Consider the following 15,975-nt stretch of genomic DNA (forward strand, 5'->3'; position numbering starts at 1 on the left):
TCAAGTTTTAGTGGGTCCCACTAAGAGACATGTCTGAGAAAGTGTCCTGAGGTTCCAGTCAGAGCAGAACACTGCAGGCAGTGATGACAGGTGGGGACAAACAAGGCAAAGGTGTCTCTGATGCTGAGCAAACCTGGATGGGTTTCAGGAATGCAAAGGGCCAAAACCTGAGCCCCAGCCCCTGCCAAGGCAGATCCTGTCCCTCCCTCACAGCTCAGGGCTCTTCCTGGGCCACTGGGATGTGGGGATGTGCAATGTCAAGGGCAGCACCATGGGGCGGCCCCTGCCAGGCTGCTGAGCAGGGACAAGGAGGCAATGAGGCCCCAGGCCTGCAAGGGTCACTTGTCTCCTCTGATGCCTCAGGCCCGGGGCCAGCAGCCATGGCCCAAGTGCTGCAGGAGTTGGCTGTGTCAGGGCCTTTCAGCTGCTGCCCATGCCTGTGCCCTGTGCAGCCCAGGCTGTCCTACGGTGTCCGTGCCCTGCGCCTCTGTCCCTGCAGGCTGTCCTCATCCCCCGGCTGCCCCACCTGGCTGGTCCCTTCCTTTGCTGACAGCTCTGCGTCCTGCCTGCCTCTGCCTGGGCACACAGAGCCTTGGGCTGCTCCAGACTCCTTCTGGGGGATGTGTTGCACCACAGCCCTGCCCTGGCAGGGAAATTCCTTTCTCCTCATGTCTACTCTGTGCCTCCCCAGCTGCCCTTTGCAGTAATAATTTCTTTCTCTGGCTGTTTTCTACTAGGTTAATAGGATACATCAGCTCTGAATCCAGCCTTCAGTCCCTTCCAGGGCTCTCATCCCCTGTCCTCATTCTCCACTCCACTGAGCACAGAGCTCCTTTGTCCCTATACAGTGGTCAAGAGGTTGAGGCCAAGAGCCTGGACAAGAAGGACAGTTCTGTTCCATAGGAAGGAAAGCACAGAGCCCCAGTGCTCCAGGGGCAGAGGAGAAGCAGCTCTTACCACTCCAAGGTCAGCCGGACCCCTCAGGCAGCCCCAGGAGCCCAAGCCAGCCAGAGCTGTTCCCTGTTCCCTTGGTTCCATGGGGCCCTGCAGTATCACAAAGGCCCTGTGGTTCTTTGGGGCCCCTCAGTGCCACAGTGGCCCCCTTGGATCCATGGAACACCCCAGGATCACTGTGATCCCCTTGGTCCCATGGAACACCACAGGATCACTGTGGCCCCCTTGGTTCCATGGAACACCACAGGATCACTGTGGCCCCCTTGGATCCATGGAACACCACAGGATCACTGTGATCCCCTTGGTCCCATGGAACACCACAGGATCACTGTAGCCACCTTGGTCCCATGGAACACCACAGGATCACTGTGACCCCTTGGTCCCATGGAACACCACAGGATCACTGTGACCCCCTTGGTTCCATGGAACACCACAGGATCACTGTGACCCCCTTGGTTCCGTGGAACACCACAGGATCACTGTGACCCCCTTGGTTCCATGGAACACCACAGGATCACTGTGGCCCCCTTGGTCCCATGGAACACCACAGGATCACTGTAGCCACCTTGGTCCCATGGAACACCACAGGATCACTGTGGCTCCCTTGGCTCCATGGAACACCACAGGATCACTGTGGCCCCTTGGTTCCATGGAACACCACAGGATCACTGTGGCCCCTTGGTCCCATGGAACACCACAGGATCACTGTGGCCCCTTGGTCCCATGGAACACCACAGGATCACTGTGACCCCCTTGGTCCCACAAGCCCTGCAGTGTCCCCATGGCCCTTGGTTCCACCAGCCCACGCAGGGTCACAGTGGTCTCCAGAGGAAGGAAAGCACCGAGTCCCAGTGTTTCAGAGACAGATGAGACACAGCCACCAGAGGCCAAGGCCAGCCACATCCATCAGTCCAGGCAGGTTTGTCTGGGAGCAGCCCTTGGATATTGGGGATTTGGAATGTGGAATCCCACTTTCAGCCATTTGTGCCTGGATGAGCTGGATGAGTCTTTTCCATGAAAAGGAAAGCATGGAGCTCCAGTGTTTGGAAGGCAGGTGAGAGCTGGCCCTCAGGAGGCCAGACCAGCCAGACCTGACAGTACTGGTGGCTTTTGTCTGAGAGCAATCCCTGGAGCGATGGAATTTGGGAGGTGGAATCCCAGTTTTGGCCATGGGTGCCCTGTCAAGAAGGATGGGTTTTTTCCATATGAAAGAAAAGCACGAAGTCCAAGAGGTTTGGAAGATGAGAGGTGGCCACGGTAAGTGAGGGCAGCCACACCTGTCTGTCATGGCAACTTCTGTCTTGGAACAATCCTTGGATATATGGAATTTGGGAGATGGATTCTCAGTATTGGCCATGGGACTTGGACATGGAAGATGTTTAATTCCATAGGAGGAAAAGCACAAAGCCCCAGTGTTTTGAAGGCAGATGAGAGGTGGCCCCTGGGAGGCCAAGCCAGGCAGATCTGTCTTTTCCAGAAGGTTTGATCTGATAACAGTCCTTGGATATACTGAAATTTGGAAGTGGAATCTTCTGGATTTTGATCATGGACACCTGGAATGACGGTTCTTTTCCATGGCAAGGAAAGGGTGGAGCCCCAATGTTTTGAAGGCAGATCAGAGGTGGCTCCAAGGAGGCCAAGGCCAGCAAGACTTGTCTGTCCTTGCAGCTCTTCCCTGGGAGCAATCCTTGGATAGAATTTGGGGGCTAAAATCCTGATTTTGACCATGGGCTCATGGACAAGAACGACAGTCCTTTTCCATAGGAAGAAAAGCACAGAGCCCCAGTGGTTTGGTGGTAGATCACCAGAGGAGATCTGGTGGCCAGACATGGCCCCCAGGAGGCCAAGCTAGACAGACTTTTCCCTCCTGGAAGCTTTTGGCTGGAAGTATTCTTTGGATAAACAGAATTTTCGAGGCCAAATCCCATTTTTGGCCATGGGTCCCTGGAAGAGAAGAACAGTTCTTTTTCACAGGAAGGAAGTCATGGATCCCCAGAGGTCCAGGGGCAGATGAGAAGCGACCCTCGACATTCCATGGTCAGCTGGAGCTGTCAGGCAGTCCACCCACTAAGCACAAATGATCCTGGGAGACTCCATCCCTGATCCACCCCCAGGACAGGTTTGAGGATAAAGCCTTGCGGGAGCCCACCAGGTGCAGAGAATTTTTCCTCTCCCAAGCAGCAGAGGAGCAGAGAAGCAAGCTGGCAAGCCCCAGTAACAGTGTTGAAGGAGAAAAAAAACAAGAGGAAAAAAGCAAAAGACCAAAACCACAGGGCAACAAGACCTCAAATCAGATGCGCTGTGCCACGTGGCCACTGAGTCAATGGCCCCAAGCAGAAGGAAGAGCAGCCCCCGTCCCCCAACCCCTGCAGGACCCCGGGCTGCCCCTCCACCCATTGCAGCACTCCCAGAGGCAGGGAGGGGAGGCAGTGACCATTCCTGCTACAAAACAGAAAACAACCCAAAATGGTTATGGGTTATGAACCATCCCCAGGACAGTTCCATGAGGCTGCCCTGTGTCACAAGGGGCACTGGGTTGTACAAGAGCTGGCAATGCCCCAGTGGCACCTGTGTCCCAGGAGACCCCACTCTGCCCAAGTAGAGCCTTGCATCCCTGAGATTCCACGTTGTCACAGTGGTCTGCTGAGCTCATGGGGCTGTGCTGTGTCACAGCGGGCACTGAGTTCCACGTGCCCTGGCACTCTCCAAGTGGCTCCTGGCTTCCATCAGGCCCTGCTGTGTTTGCAGCTGGCACTTGGCTCCCCAAGATGTCATTGTGTCACTGTGGTCTCCTGGGTGCCCTGAGACCCCGCTGTGTTGATGCCTTACAGAACCTAGAAATAAAGTAACACCCTTTGGAGATAATATTATAGAGGAGGTAACAGAAAGGCTGATCTTTATTGGAGGCCTCCAAGGGGCAGATACAGAAAATGTCCACAAAACGCCCAACCCCCCCATGAAGTCAATACAGTTTTATAAGTTTAGCAGATTAGCATATTTGACAGAAGTCACCAATTAGGAGCACAGGTGGTGAGGCATGACCAAGTTCCTTGGCAAGAGTCACTCCACCCCTGACTGGACACTTTAGGCACAGCAAGGAAGGAAAGCATCAACACAGCCAAACCAAATCCAGCAATCAAACCACAAACAAACCGAGAACTGTCCCTCTGTGTGTGTGTGACGAGAGGACAGTGAGGGCAAGGATAAAAGGAACATGGCCTAAAAGCTGAACAGAGCTCAAACTACCAGGACTTAGCTTCTGCCTTAACCTTAACTTACACCTTACACAATTTAACAAAAGAACAGCACTGAACAGTATTTTTCCTAAGTTATAACCTATGATGTAAACATTTACACAGAAATGGTACTCAGCTTATAAATTATATTAAACCTGGAATATGGTAAGGCACTTTACAAAGCACTGACTCAGAAAACGCTAAACCCTACAACTTCAAGTTATCCATATTTTGAGAAGAGGAAGTCAGGATAAGAGAGAGAGAGACATCCACAGCCAAGACCTTGGATCCAGCCCATCTCAGCTGCTGTGAGCTCCGGGGCCGTGGGACATGTCAGTGTCACAGCCGTGTCACAGCCTCACCTGCTCTGGTCCCTCTCACAGGTGGGGTTTTGGGGGTGCCAGGGGCTTGGCAGCCACTTTGGGGCTGGCCCAGAGGCTGCAGTGGCTGGGGCTGGGGCAGTGACTGTCCCACCTATGCAGAACTTGTCCTGGCCCCCCAAACACACCCTGGAGATATCTGGGGCCTTTCATCATTTCTCTGCTCTCCAGCACCGAGGCAATGGACTCTGGCTGCAGCTGTGAGCTCGTGCCCAAAGCAACCACCCCTGGCAATGGGGCTCCATGGAGCTGTGCTCAGGAACCCCCTGCCAAGAATTGGAGAGTGCCCCCAAACCGCCTCAGAAACCTGGGATGCACCAAAATGCCTTTAGGAATGTGGAATACCCCAAAACTCCCTCAGGAATGGGTTCCCTCTCCCTTCATCATTGCCAGCCTTCGGCTTTCTCATTCCAGATTTCACCACACCCTCCCAATCCCCACCCAAAGCCATCCCACCTCTCCTGGACATCAGGACCCCCTTCCCAAGACATATTTCCCCCATCCCACCCCTCCCAAACCCCATCCCACCCACCCCCCTCACCCAATGCCCATCTCACCCCTCCTGATTTGCAGCACACTTCACCAAAGTCCTTCCAACCCCGTTCCACCCTGAGGGGCTGTTGAAATCAAGAAATTTTGGGGTGGGATTGAATAGTTTTCAGTGGCATTGAGTGGTTTTGAGGTAACAGATCAAACCTTCTCATCTCTTTGAGTGCCAAGAAATGGAGAAAATGACACCAAATACCCCCAAACCCCTACATCCTTTCAAGTATCCCCCTGAATCCCAGATCCCCTCGAAAAACTAGCAAAAAGTGAGGCTTTAGATGCCTTTGATGAATTTGTTCATTTTTATCCCAATTTTGTCTGTTTTAAAGGGATGAAGAGGAATCAAAAGAATATTAGGGACCACCAAACAAAAGGACCACCAGCCCAGTGTCTCCCCAGTGCAGATCACAGGGAATGTGGGTCATCAGGGCTCTGCCCAACGTGGGTCCCCTGATGCAGGATAGAGTTGGAGCAGCACACAAAGCTCTCCCCACAGAGTCACTCACAGGGCTTCCCTTACCAGTGCCTCTGTCGGTGCCTGGTCAAGTGAGAGCTGTGGGTGAAGCTCTTCCTGCACTGGGGACACTCACAGGGCCTCTCTCCGGTGTGGATGCGCTGGTGGGTGACGAGGTGGGAGTTGTTCTTGAAGCCCTTCCTGCAGACAGGACAGCGGAAGTGCTTCTCCTCTGTGTGAATCCACTGGTTCTTGAGGAGGTGTGAGCTGGTCTGAAACTTCTTCCCACACTCAGGACACTCATAGGGGCTCTCCCTGGTGTGGATCATCTGGTACTGGATCAGGGTGTTGCTCCAGCTGAAGCTCTTCCCACACTCCAAGCACTTGTGGGGCTTCTCCCCATCATGAAGCTGCTCATGCACCACCAGCTCAGAGCCCTGGCTGAACCTCTGTCCACCTTCCTGGCACTGCGTGGGTCTTTCCTCCTCTGAGCACCCTGAGATGGGTTTGGAGCCCCTCCTCCTGCGGGATCTCTGTGACTTTTCTTCCCCGTTGCATTCCTGCACCATGGAGGCGCTGAAAACAGCCTCTTCCATGAGGTTCTGCCATGGGGATTTGTCCTCCCTTGTCTCTGTCCTCAGCTCTTTGTCCAGGGGAGGAAGCACAAGGAGTGGATGGGATTTGCCTCCGTGCCAGAGGGAAGGACAAGGAGTTCCCCCCAGTGCATCCCCGGCAGGACGGCGTCGGCAGCGGGGTTGTCCTGCAGCCAGGGCCAGGCTGGGCTGGGAGATGGAGCAGGAGAGAGGGGCAAAGGGGCACTGACTTCCTCCTCACCTGCCTGGCTGTCCCTGGCCATCTTCCTCTTCCTTGCAGCTGCCTTCTCCATCTGGTCAAGGTCTGGGAGTGGGAAATTCTGCTTTGGGGAAAAATACAGTATATGAGCACATTGGGTTGGGGGGTTCCTCCTGCCCAAGTCCATCTCTAGAAGTCACTGGGCTTCTGGTGCCCATATAAACCTCCAAAACACAAAGATTCATTTCTCCAAAATAACCAAGTGACCAAGGTTCAGCAAAAACACCCAACCATGAGTTTCTTCTCTCTCATCTCTCCACTTTGGGGTCCTGGAGATCCCCCTGTCAGTGTTGCCCCGGGTCAAGTTTGTATTGGTGTTGGCCCTCTCTGGGCTGCTGTGGCTCCTGAGAATCCACGAGGTTCCCCTTCTCTGGGCTCAGCACTATCCAGGGTCCCTCTTTCAGAGTCCTGGGGTATCCATGGGTCCCCCTTGTCCTTGTTCCCAACCTGTCCAGGCTTCTGGAACAGCCCCAGCTCTCGCACTGCCCGTTTCTGCTCCCCCCATTCCCGGGTTTGCCTCCCAGCGCTGCTGGTACCGGGCGATCCCCACGTGTCTCTGGGCTGACAGTGCAGCCCCTGAGCTGGGCAGAGCAAGCCCCACCACGGGGGGACCCTGCATGCCCCGCTCCCTGGGCAGCCGCGCCCAGCCCCGGGCACAGAGCTCCGCCAGCCCCCGCCGCCCCCTCCCCAGGGCCCCCGGGACCCCCGCAGCCGGGGCCGGGTCTGAGCGAGGCGGCCCCCGAGCCCGGCTGCGTGGCCAGGGGGGCACGGGGAGCCCGGGACCTCTGTGCCAACGCTTCCCCCGCTCTCCCTCAGCCTTTGCCCGGCCCAGCCCGGCCCCCCGAGCCCCAACTGGCCCCGCACGGCCACGGCCGGGCCGCTCCGCTCCCCTGCGAGCCCGGCCACACGGACCCACCTGCGCCGGGGCCCACGGGCCACCGAGAGCTCCCCGGGCCGCCCGGGCCTGGGCCCCGAGCACAGAGCTCTGCCCGGGGGGCTCCCGGCCCAAGGCGGCGGCTCCGGGCCCGGGCGGCCGCTCCCGGCTCCCACAGCCCGCCCGGGGCCGCCCCGCCCGTGCCGGGGCTGCGCCAGCGCTCCCCGCACCCAAGGGGGTTCAAACTGCCGGGGGCATCTCACAAAAAACATTGCCCGTATCCCCTCCCAAAACAATAAAATCCCAACCAGCCATCAACCCCCCCAAAAAATAATCCACAAACTAACCCACAAACTAACCCCTTCCACCCTGCCCTCCTGCGCCTTCGCAGGGACCCCGACCCCGCGGGAATGCCCCCGGGCCGGGACAAAAAGCTGCTCCCCTGGAGGCGCTTTGAACACCCACCCGCGGCCCGGCCCTGGCACACGGCTCCCGGCAGCTGCCCCGCTGTCCCAGCCGGGCCTTTGCAGCAGGGAGGCTCTGCGGGACCCCCGGGCTGTGCCCCCTCCCAGGCCCTGCCCGCCCCGGGGCTGACCTTCAGCCCGGGCTCTCTCGCTGTCCCGGCTCCTGCAGAGTCCCCGCTCGCAGCTCCTTGGGCCCCTGGGCTCTCCTCTGGGGGTTGGGGAACAGCCAGCAATGGACCCTTGCCCTGAAAAGGAATCATTTTGGTGCTCCCTAGAGAGGCTAGAATTGAAACTTTGTTCCTTTTGCCTGGGTGCAGAGACCATCAGGGCATTTTCTGCGCAAAGTTCCAGCCCCCAGCTTTAGTTGAAGGAGCTGCCTACCAATGTCACGCTGCCAGGAGCCTGTCCTTGCTGTCACCTGCTGTGGCTGGGCATGAACAGAGCTCCTGCCCTTGCATTTCCAGCTGCTGTGCAACCAAAGCTGAGGGATCTGCAGCTGCCTGAATGCAAAAACTGCAATATGAGCCACTCTCAAGGGGGAAATCTCCCCCTGCTGTGCCAGCCCATGGCAATGCTGCCATTCTCTGCTGTTGCTGCGGCACTCTTGGGTCTGGCTGAGCAGGAAAGGTGACCCTGAGCCAGGAGATTTCTTTGGCTGCAGCAAAGCCTTGGAATGCAAAGACCTTCCTGATGCTGTGCCCTGGGCCAGGATGGAATGAGCCACCAGAACTGAGCCTAAATTTCTTACAGAATTCACAGAATGACTGGGTAGGAAGAGACCTTCAAGATCATCAAATCCAACCCATGCTCCAACACCTCAACTAAACCATGGCTCTGAGTGCCTCATCCAATCTTTTTTTAAACACATCCAGGGAAGGTGACTTCACCACCTCTCCAGGCAGACCATTCCAGTACTTTATCACTCTCACTGTGAAAAACGTCTTCCTAATATCCATCCTGTATTTCCCTTGGGGCAGCTGAAGACTGTGTCCTTTTGTTGTGTCAGCTGCTGTCTGGAGAAAGAGACCAAACCCCACCTGACTACAGCTACCATTCAGGGAATTGTAGAGAGCGATTAGGTCACCTCTGAGTCTCCTTTTCTCCAGGCGAAACAACCACAGCTCCCTCAGCCGTTCTTAACAGGGGTTTTTGTTCCAAGCCCCTCACCAGCCTTGTTGCCCTCTCCTGGACGTGCTCAAGCGTCTCAATGTCCTTCCTAAATTGGGGGCCCAGAACTGGACACGGCACTCGAGGTGCAGCCTCACCAGTGCCGAGTACAGGAGAAGAAACACTGCCCTGCTCCTGCTGGCCACACCATTCCTGATCCAGGCCAGGAGCCATTGGCCTTCTTGCCCACCTGCCCACACTGCTGCCTCATGTCCAGCCTGCTGTCCAGCAGTGCCCCAGGTCCCCTTCCCTGGCTGCTGTCCAGCCACTCTCTTGCCAGCCTAGAGTGCTGCAGGAAGTTTTTGTGGCCAAAATGCAGGACTCAGCACTTGCACTTATTAAACTTCATCCTATTGGACTCTGCCCATCCATCCAGTCATTCCAGGTCTCTGCAGAGCCCTCCTACCCTCCAATAGATGGACACACGGTCCAAGCTTAGTGTCAGCTGCAAATTTACTAATGAAAGACTCAATCCCCTCATCCATGTCGTCAATAAAAATATTGAACAGAACTGGCCCCAGCACAGACCCCGGGGGAACACCAGTGGTGCCACCAGCTGGATGCAGAACCTTCACCACCACTCTCTGGGCCCAGCCATGCAGGCAGTTCTTAACCCAGCACAGAGTGCTCCTGTCCAAGCTGTGGGCTGCCAGCTTTTCCAGGAGGATGCTGTGGGAGACAGTGTCCAAGGCCTTGCTGAAATCCAGGTACACAACATCCACTGCCTTTCCCGCACCCACCTGGCGGGTCACCTGGTCATAAACGGAGACCAGGTTGGTCAAACACGACCTTCTGTTCTTAAACCCGTGCTGGCCGGGTCTGATAGCCTGGCCATCCTGTAGGTGCTGTGTGATGACACTCAGTATAAGCTGCTGCAGTACCCTACTGGGTACTGAGTTCAGGCTGACTTGAGTTGTGGGATAAGGATTTACAATTCAAACTGTAAAGCAGGTATGTTTTATTTCCATCTGGGACACAAGGGGGATTTTCCACCATACCTGCGTACCTGGTTGAGACAGGTTTAAGGTTTAAATACACTCAGATCCCACAAAACAACCCCTCCCTCCCCGCCCATTCTCTGCCCACTCTCCGCCTCCTTGCACTTCCTATTATAATTAGCCTTCTCTGGTGCCACATCTCCTGGTGGTTGCAGGCTGGGGTCTTCTGATGAAGTAAGAGGTCTTCCTCAGTTGTTCACTGTTTGACCTCTTCCTCTGGGCAGGTGCAGTGAAGGTTTGGCTAACTCCCAGGTCACTTTGTCCTGGCCAAAACCACGAGCCTGGTTCTTTCTGATTTCTTAAGCCACAGGTTCTGCTTTATGGGGTTTTCACTATACCTAAGTCTTGCTTTACTGAGTTTTCACAATATACACAATATACATCTTATCTCTGTGGCCTTTAGCTAGCAACTAAATCCTCATGTGTTCTGCTACAAGTTGTTTTTCTGCTTTTACAGGATTGCTAAATGAGCTGTATATTTCTGCTTCCCCTCCATCTGCTTAAGCACATTAAATGCTTCTAAAATTCTGAATTTTAGATATGTTTCCCATATCAAACTGGCCTATAATTACCAGGATCCTCCTTTCTACCCTTCTGGTGTAAGGGTCACACAACACATTGGCCAACCTCCAGTCCTCTGGAACCTCACCAGTGAGCCAGGACTGTTGTGAAATGATGGAGAGCGGCTTCACAAGCTCATCTGCCAGCTCCCTCAACACCCTGGGCTGGATGCCATCTGGGCCCATGGATTTTGAACATCCAAGTGGCTCAGCAGTTCTCTGACTGCCTCCTCCTGGATAACAGGGGCACCATTCTGCTCCCTGACACCATCTACCAGCCCAGGAGGGCAGCTGTCCTGAGGACAAGCCGTCTCCCACTAAAGGCTGAGCCAAAGAAGGCTCCGTTAAGCACTTTTGTCTTCTCCTCATCTGCAGTTCCTAAGTTCCCTCCCACATCCAGTAGAGAACAAAGGTTGGTCCTACCCTTCCTTTTGCCATTAATTTATTTGTAAAAACATATTTTATTATCCTTTACAATAGGTGCCAAAATGACTTCAAACTGAGCTTTGGCCTCCCTAATATTTTTTTTCCTACATGTTCCCTTAAATACTTCCTGAGAGACCTGACCCTCCTTCCAAAAATGATACATCCTCTTTTTGTTCCTAAGTTCCTCTGAAATCTCCTTGCCCATCCAGGCTTGACATTTGCCTTGTCAGCTCATCTTTCAGCACACAGGGACAGTCTGTTCCTGTGCCCTCAAGATCTCTGCATTGAAGCACACCCACCTTTCCTGGACTCCTCTGTTTTTAAGGGTTCCTTCCCAAGGAACTCTCTGAATAAGTCTCCTAAAATGGCCAAAGTCTGCCCTCCAGAAGTCCAATGTAAAAATCTTTTTGATGTCCCTCCTGAATTCACCACATATTGAGAACTCTGTAATTTCATGATCCCTGTGCCCCAAGCAGCCTCCAAGCACCACATCTCCCACCAGCCTTTCTCTATTTGCAAACAACAGGTCAAACATAGTCCCTCCCCTGCTGGCCTCACTCACCCACTGTCACAAAAAGTTCTCCTCCATCCACTCCAAAACCTTCCTGCACTGCCTCTTTGCCGCTGTACTGAGTTCCCAGCAGATGTCTGGTAGGTTAAAGTCACCTACGAGAACAAGGGCTGGTGATCCTGAAACATTCTCCAGCTTCTTAGAGAAGAAGTTGTCCACCTCTTCTTCCTGCTTGGGTGGACGATAACAGACTCCCAGTAGGTACCCCTGGGAGCCCGTTCTGTTTGCTTCGGGTAGAACAGGAACAATGAAAACCTTCCCAATGGCACAGCTCCCCAGCCCACATGGGGAAAGGAAAGAAAAAGTTGTCAAGTTCTCAAAACCTTTCTCCTGCTTTGCTGCAAGACTCCTGCTTCACACATGTTGGGGAAAGTCAAGAGAAGCTGCATGGGTGGGATATCTTGTGACAGATGGTGCAACTCGTTCTCCAGGAAAGGTTCTTGGAAAGAGCAGACAGGACTGTGGAGAAGATTCTGGGAAAACGGAAACAGCTTTTCAGAAATGAAATGAAAGTGGAAAGAAACAACCCAAGATATTTTCCTCTGTTTATTTCTCTGTCCCACTTTCCATCTTAAACTACTTCTCCATCTCATTAATTCTAAATGGGTCTCACCTCTGACATCCAAGACTTGGTAAGATTTAGACACTGTAAAATACCATGAGCACATCCAGTTTGCCTTCCCGTTTTTCTTGGAAAGCAATGCCGGAGACACAAGTGCAGTGCTTGGGTCAGGTTCAAATTCTGCATTCAGGGAATGTGCTGTGACAGTGTCTGACCCTCAGCAGGGACAATGCACAGCAACAGCCAAGGGGATTCCTCTGTCACTGTGCAGGAGTCAAGACTGGGCCCTGACTGAAAACGGCGAAGTTCCCGTGTTTGGACAGGCTCAGGGGCTGCCCCGGGGAGTGCAGGGCTCGGTGCGAGGCAGAGGGGGCAACGGAAAAAACTGACAAGGGGACAAACGGCCCTGGAGCTTCAGTTGCAGCAGCAGCAGCGGCAGCAGCGGCAGCAGCGGCAGCAGCGGCAGCAGCAGAGAAGGAAAAAGCGGCTTTGTTGACCAACCCGTGCTTCCCCTCTCCCTCTCCCACAGTCCCGCAGCCTCTCCCTTTCCCAGTGTCCCCCTCCCAACCCAGTCTCCCTCTCCCCTGCTGGGCCGGGCCATGCCTCGGGCCCACCCCCGGCCCCGGGCGGGGCTGCCCCGTCTCTGCCCCCGGGCGTCCCGCCGCGGTCTCGCCTTCGCCCGGCTCTGGCAGTGCTGGCGATGGCGCTGCTGGGCGGGCATCAGTGCCTGGGGCTGGGGCAGCATTGCTGGCCTTTGGCTGCGCCTGTGCCGAGCCCAGCCCAGGCCCCGGTCCCAGCCCCGGCCCCGGCCCCGGCCCCGGCCCCGGCCCCAGCCCCGGCCCCGGCCCCGGCCCCGGCCTCGGCCCCGGCCCCGGCCCCAGCTCGTCCCTGGGCCCGCAGAGGACACAGGCGGTGCGGCTGCTCCCGCCGCCTCCACTGCGGCTTCCCCGGCCCAAGCTCCTCCGCTTGGCAGCGCGGCCGCTGGCCCTGAGCCGCTGCTGTCCCGTTGCCAGGAGCAAACGCCTGGGGATGCCCAGCCCGGGCCGCTCGAGGGGCGCTCGGGGGCCGTTCCTGGCCCCGGGCCGAGCGCTGACAGCCGCGTCTCGCCGGCAGGGAAGGCGCAGCAGGCCCTCCAGGAGCAGTACCGCCTGGGTTCGCTGCTGGGCCACGGCGGCTTCGGCAGCGTCTGGGCGGCCACACGGCTCTCAGACCGTGCCCCGGTGAGCGGCGGGGCCGGTGGTGGGTGCACGAGGAAGGGGTGCAGGAGGAGGAGGAGGGCGAAGGAGAAGGAGGCTGGGGCTGGGCAGGGCAGGCAGTGAGCTCAGCCTGCTGCTCCCCTTGGCTTGCAGGTGGCCATCAAAAGGGTGCCACGGAACCGTGTCCGGCATTGGGGTGAGCTGGTGAGTGGGGTCAGCAGGAGAAGCTGGGGCATGCCGGGCGGGGATGAGCTGAGGCCTGGCAGGGTGGAAGCCGCCAGGACGCCTGGAGGGAGAGCGGGCGTGGGGCCAGCAAAGGGTGCAGAGCATCCCAGGCTGGCTGAGGGGTCCCTGACCCCTGGCACGGCCTCAGCCCCACTGACAACATTGTGCTCCTCCCACAGCCCAACGGCACCAGCGCACCACTGGAGATCGTGCTGCTGCACAAGGTCTCCACTGGCTTCCCTGGTGTCGTCCAGCTGCTGGAGTGGCTGGAGCTCCCCAAAGACATCATTATCATCATGGAGCGCCCGGAGCGTTCTCAGGACCTCCAGCACTTCATTCGGGCACGGCGGTTCCTGTGCGAGGAGGTGGCGCGGGAGCTGTTCCGCCAGGTGCTGGAGGCCGTGCGGCACTGCACCAGCTGCGGGGTCCTGCACCGCGACCTCAAGCCAGGGAACATCCTGCTTGACCTGGCCACCGGGCAGGCCAAATTGATTGATTTTGGCTGTGGCACCTACCTACAAGACACAGCCTATACTCACTTTGCAGGTGAGCCCTCGCAGGGGTGTGCTCCCCATTCCAGACATCTCCTGGCCAAACATCTCACAGCCCAGCCTGGGTGTGGCACCGGGGTTCCCCGCCACTCATGGCACTGAGTCTTCAGCCCAGCTGCTTTTCAACACAAGTGGGTGGGGGGACCAGCTTCCAGCCCTGCTGGCAGCCTTTGCCAGCCACTCTGCCTGGGACTGGGGCTGGGACTGGGGCTGGGGCAGCCAGCCCAACAGAAGCACCCGTGGGTGGGGGTGGCTGAGAGGGGAGCCAGAACATGTGCACCAGCCAGTTTGGTGTGCAGGTGAGGAAGGGCTTGGACTGCTGTGATTGCCTGGTTTGCTTTGGGTTCATAATGGTTTTTGGGGCAATGCAGGCAGGGACGAGTAAGGCATGGTTTTTCCCCAGCACTGAGTGGGTTTTGCTTGTCATGGTTGGGCCTTACCAGGGCTTCCACTGCCACCTTCCGACACCAGTGGCTTCTTTTCCAACCCTAAGTTCATACACAAGTCCCAGGTGCTGGCCAGAGGGTAGCAGGTCACACCACGTGCCACTGGGGCAGCCCCTGCACGCCCAGGGATGCTGGGGCCAGGCTCTGGGAGCAGCAGCATCCCCCTGATGAACTCCATCTGTATTCCATAGGAACACCGTCATACAGCCCCCCGGAATGGAACCAGTTTGGCTGGTACTATGGACAGCCAGCTACCGTCTGGTCCCTGGGCATCCTGCTGCACCAGATGGTGTGTGGGGAGCACTCTTTCAGGAGGGGCCACAAGATCAGCTGGGACCATCAGCTCTCGCTGCCACCACGGCTCTCTCAAGGTGAATCCTCATCTCTGGGCACGGGGGAAATGCCAGTGCTGGGACACAGCAGTGGGCTGTGGCAGCTGCTGAGGAGGTGGCACGTGTCCTGCTGTCCTGCCTTCTTCCAAAACAGGGAATTCCTGGGAAAGTTTAGGCCCAGCTCTGAGCAAATGCAGCATGGCCTGAGAATGGGAACAGTGGGACAGACAGGAGCCTTCTCCAACTGACCGGCGGTTTCTGGTTTCTCTCGCCAGAGTGCCAAGATGTCATCCGGCGGTGTTTATCCATGCTGGATGTGGACCGGCCTTCAGTAGAAGACCTGTTGTGTCATCCCTGGATGCAGGCTAGTCATCTGCCATAGAAGAAGGGAGAGAGCCACAGAAACAGCGATGCAGGGCCCTGCTAAGTTCCAACTCCACACATGCCTTGGCAATCAGAAGCAAAGGACCCAGACTGTTTTGTCCTGCCTGTGTCACTGCACAGGGGTCATCAGATGGGAACACACAGCCCCTGTGCTGGAGCTGAGCTGCTCTGCCCAGCACTGCTGGCTGCCATCCCAGCTGCTTTGGCTTGTCCTGGTTCACTGCCAGCTGGGGCCCTGGGCAGAACACTGACAGCCTGGTCTCACCCCCAGGGAAAGAGAAGCAGCCCCTGGAGAAGCCGTGCCAGGTGGGGCTGCTGCTGCTGGAGACAGCCAGGACAACATCAAGGATGAAAACCTCTTCCTCGACCAGGCCACCACAAAGCTGAAGATGATGGACTTTGATTCTGGCACCTTCTTCAAAGCCAGGCTCCACAGTGAATTTGCAGATGAGTGCACACACAGGGGGATGCACCCAGATTTGGGCATTGCACAGGCTGGCCGGGAAACAAAGGTTCCCCCTTTTGCTGGGGTGGAAGCAACTGATTTTTCAGTGGGCTGCCAAGCTGCATTTTGGCAGGGCTGGGGGGCATGAGCTGGGGTGGGTGTGAAATGGGTGTGGGGTCCTGGCCCGGCCAACAGCCCCCAGTATCCACTGTGCCATTTCCCTCATTTTCCCTTTTTGTCTGTAGTCTATTTTCGTTAATTTGCTGTTTGTTTCTCTAAAGGAAGCGTTCTAGGTGGTGTCCAGTCTGGATGGGGAAGTGCTTGGGACCAGCCGTGCCGTGGATGGGCCGTG

At 56.5% G+C, this 15,975-nt stretch overlaps 1 protein-coding gene across 1 annotated transcript; it reads left to right on the top strand.

Annotated features, from left to right (window-relative positions):
• Positions 1 to 12,084: 12,084 nt before the first annotated feature.
• LOC134562177 (serine/threonine-protein kinase pim-1-like) lies at positions 12,085 to 15,176 on the top strand. The gene is made up of 6 exons (XM_063419602.1): positions 12,085 to 12,114; positions 12,617 to 13,264; positions 13,394 to 13,444; positions 13,645 to 14,011; positions 14,654 to 14,833; positions 15,070 to 15,176. Exons 1-6 carry the CDS (start codon positions 12,085 to 12,087, stop codon positions 15,174 to 15,176), a joined length of 1,383 nt encoding a protein of 460 aa, XP_063275672.1.
• The last annotated feature ends 799 nt before the right edge of the window (positions 15,177 to 15,975 follow it).

The sequence above is a fragment of the Prinia subflava genome, chromosome 26 (assembly GCF_021018805.1).
Source record: "Prinia subflava isolate CZ2003 ecotype Zambia chromosome 26, Cam_Psub_1.2, whole genome shotgun sequence".
NCBI lineage: Eukaryota > Metazoa > Chordata > Aves > Passeriformes > Cisticolidae > Prinia > Prinia subflava.

Excerpts from the sequence above, each read along its gene's own strand:
- LOC134562177 (XM_063419602.1), top strand. The coding sequence starts at position 12,085 with ATGGGTCTCACCTCTGACATCCAAGACTTG. Across the intron at positions 13,445-13,644 it reads TCCGGCATTGGGGTGAGCTG|CCCAACGGCACCAGCGCACC; the intron begins GTGAGTGGGGTC and ends CTCCTCCCACAG. Across the intron at positions 14,834-15,069 it reads GCCACCACGGCTCTCTCAAG|AGTGCCAAGATGTCATCCGG; the intron begins GTGAATCCTCAT and ends TTCTCTCGCCAG.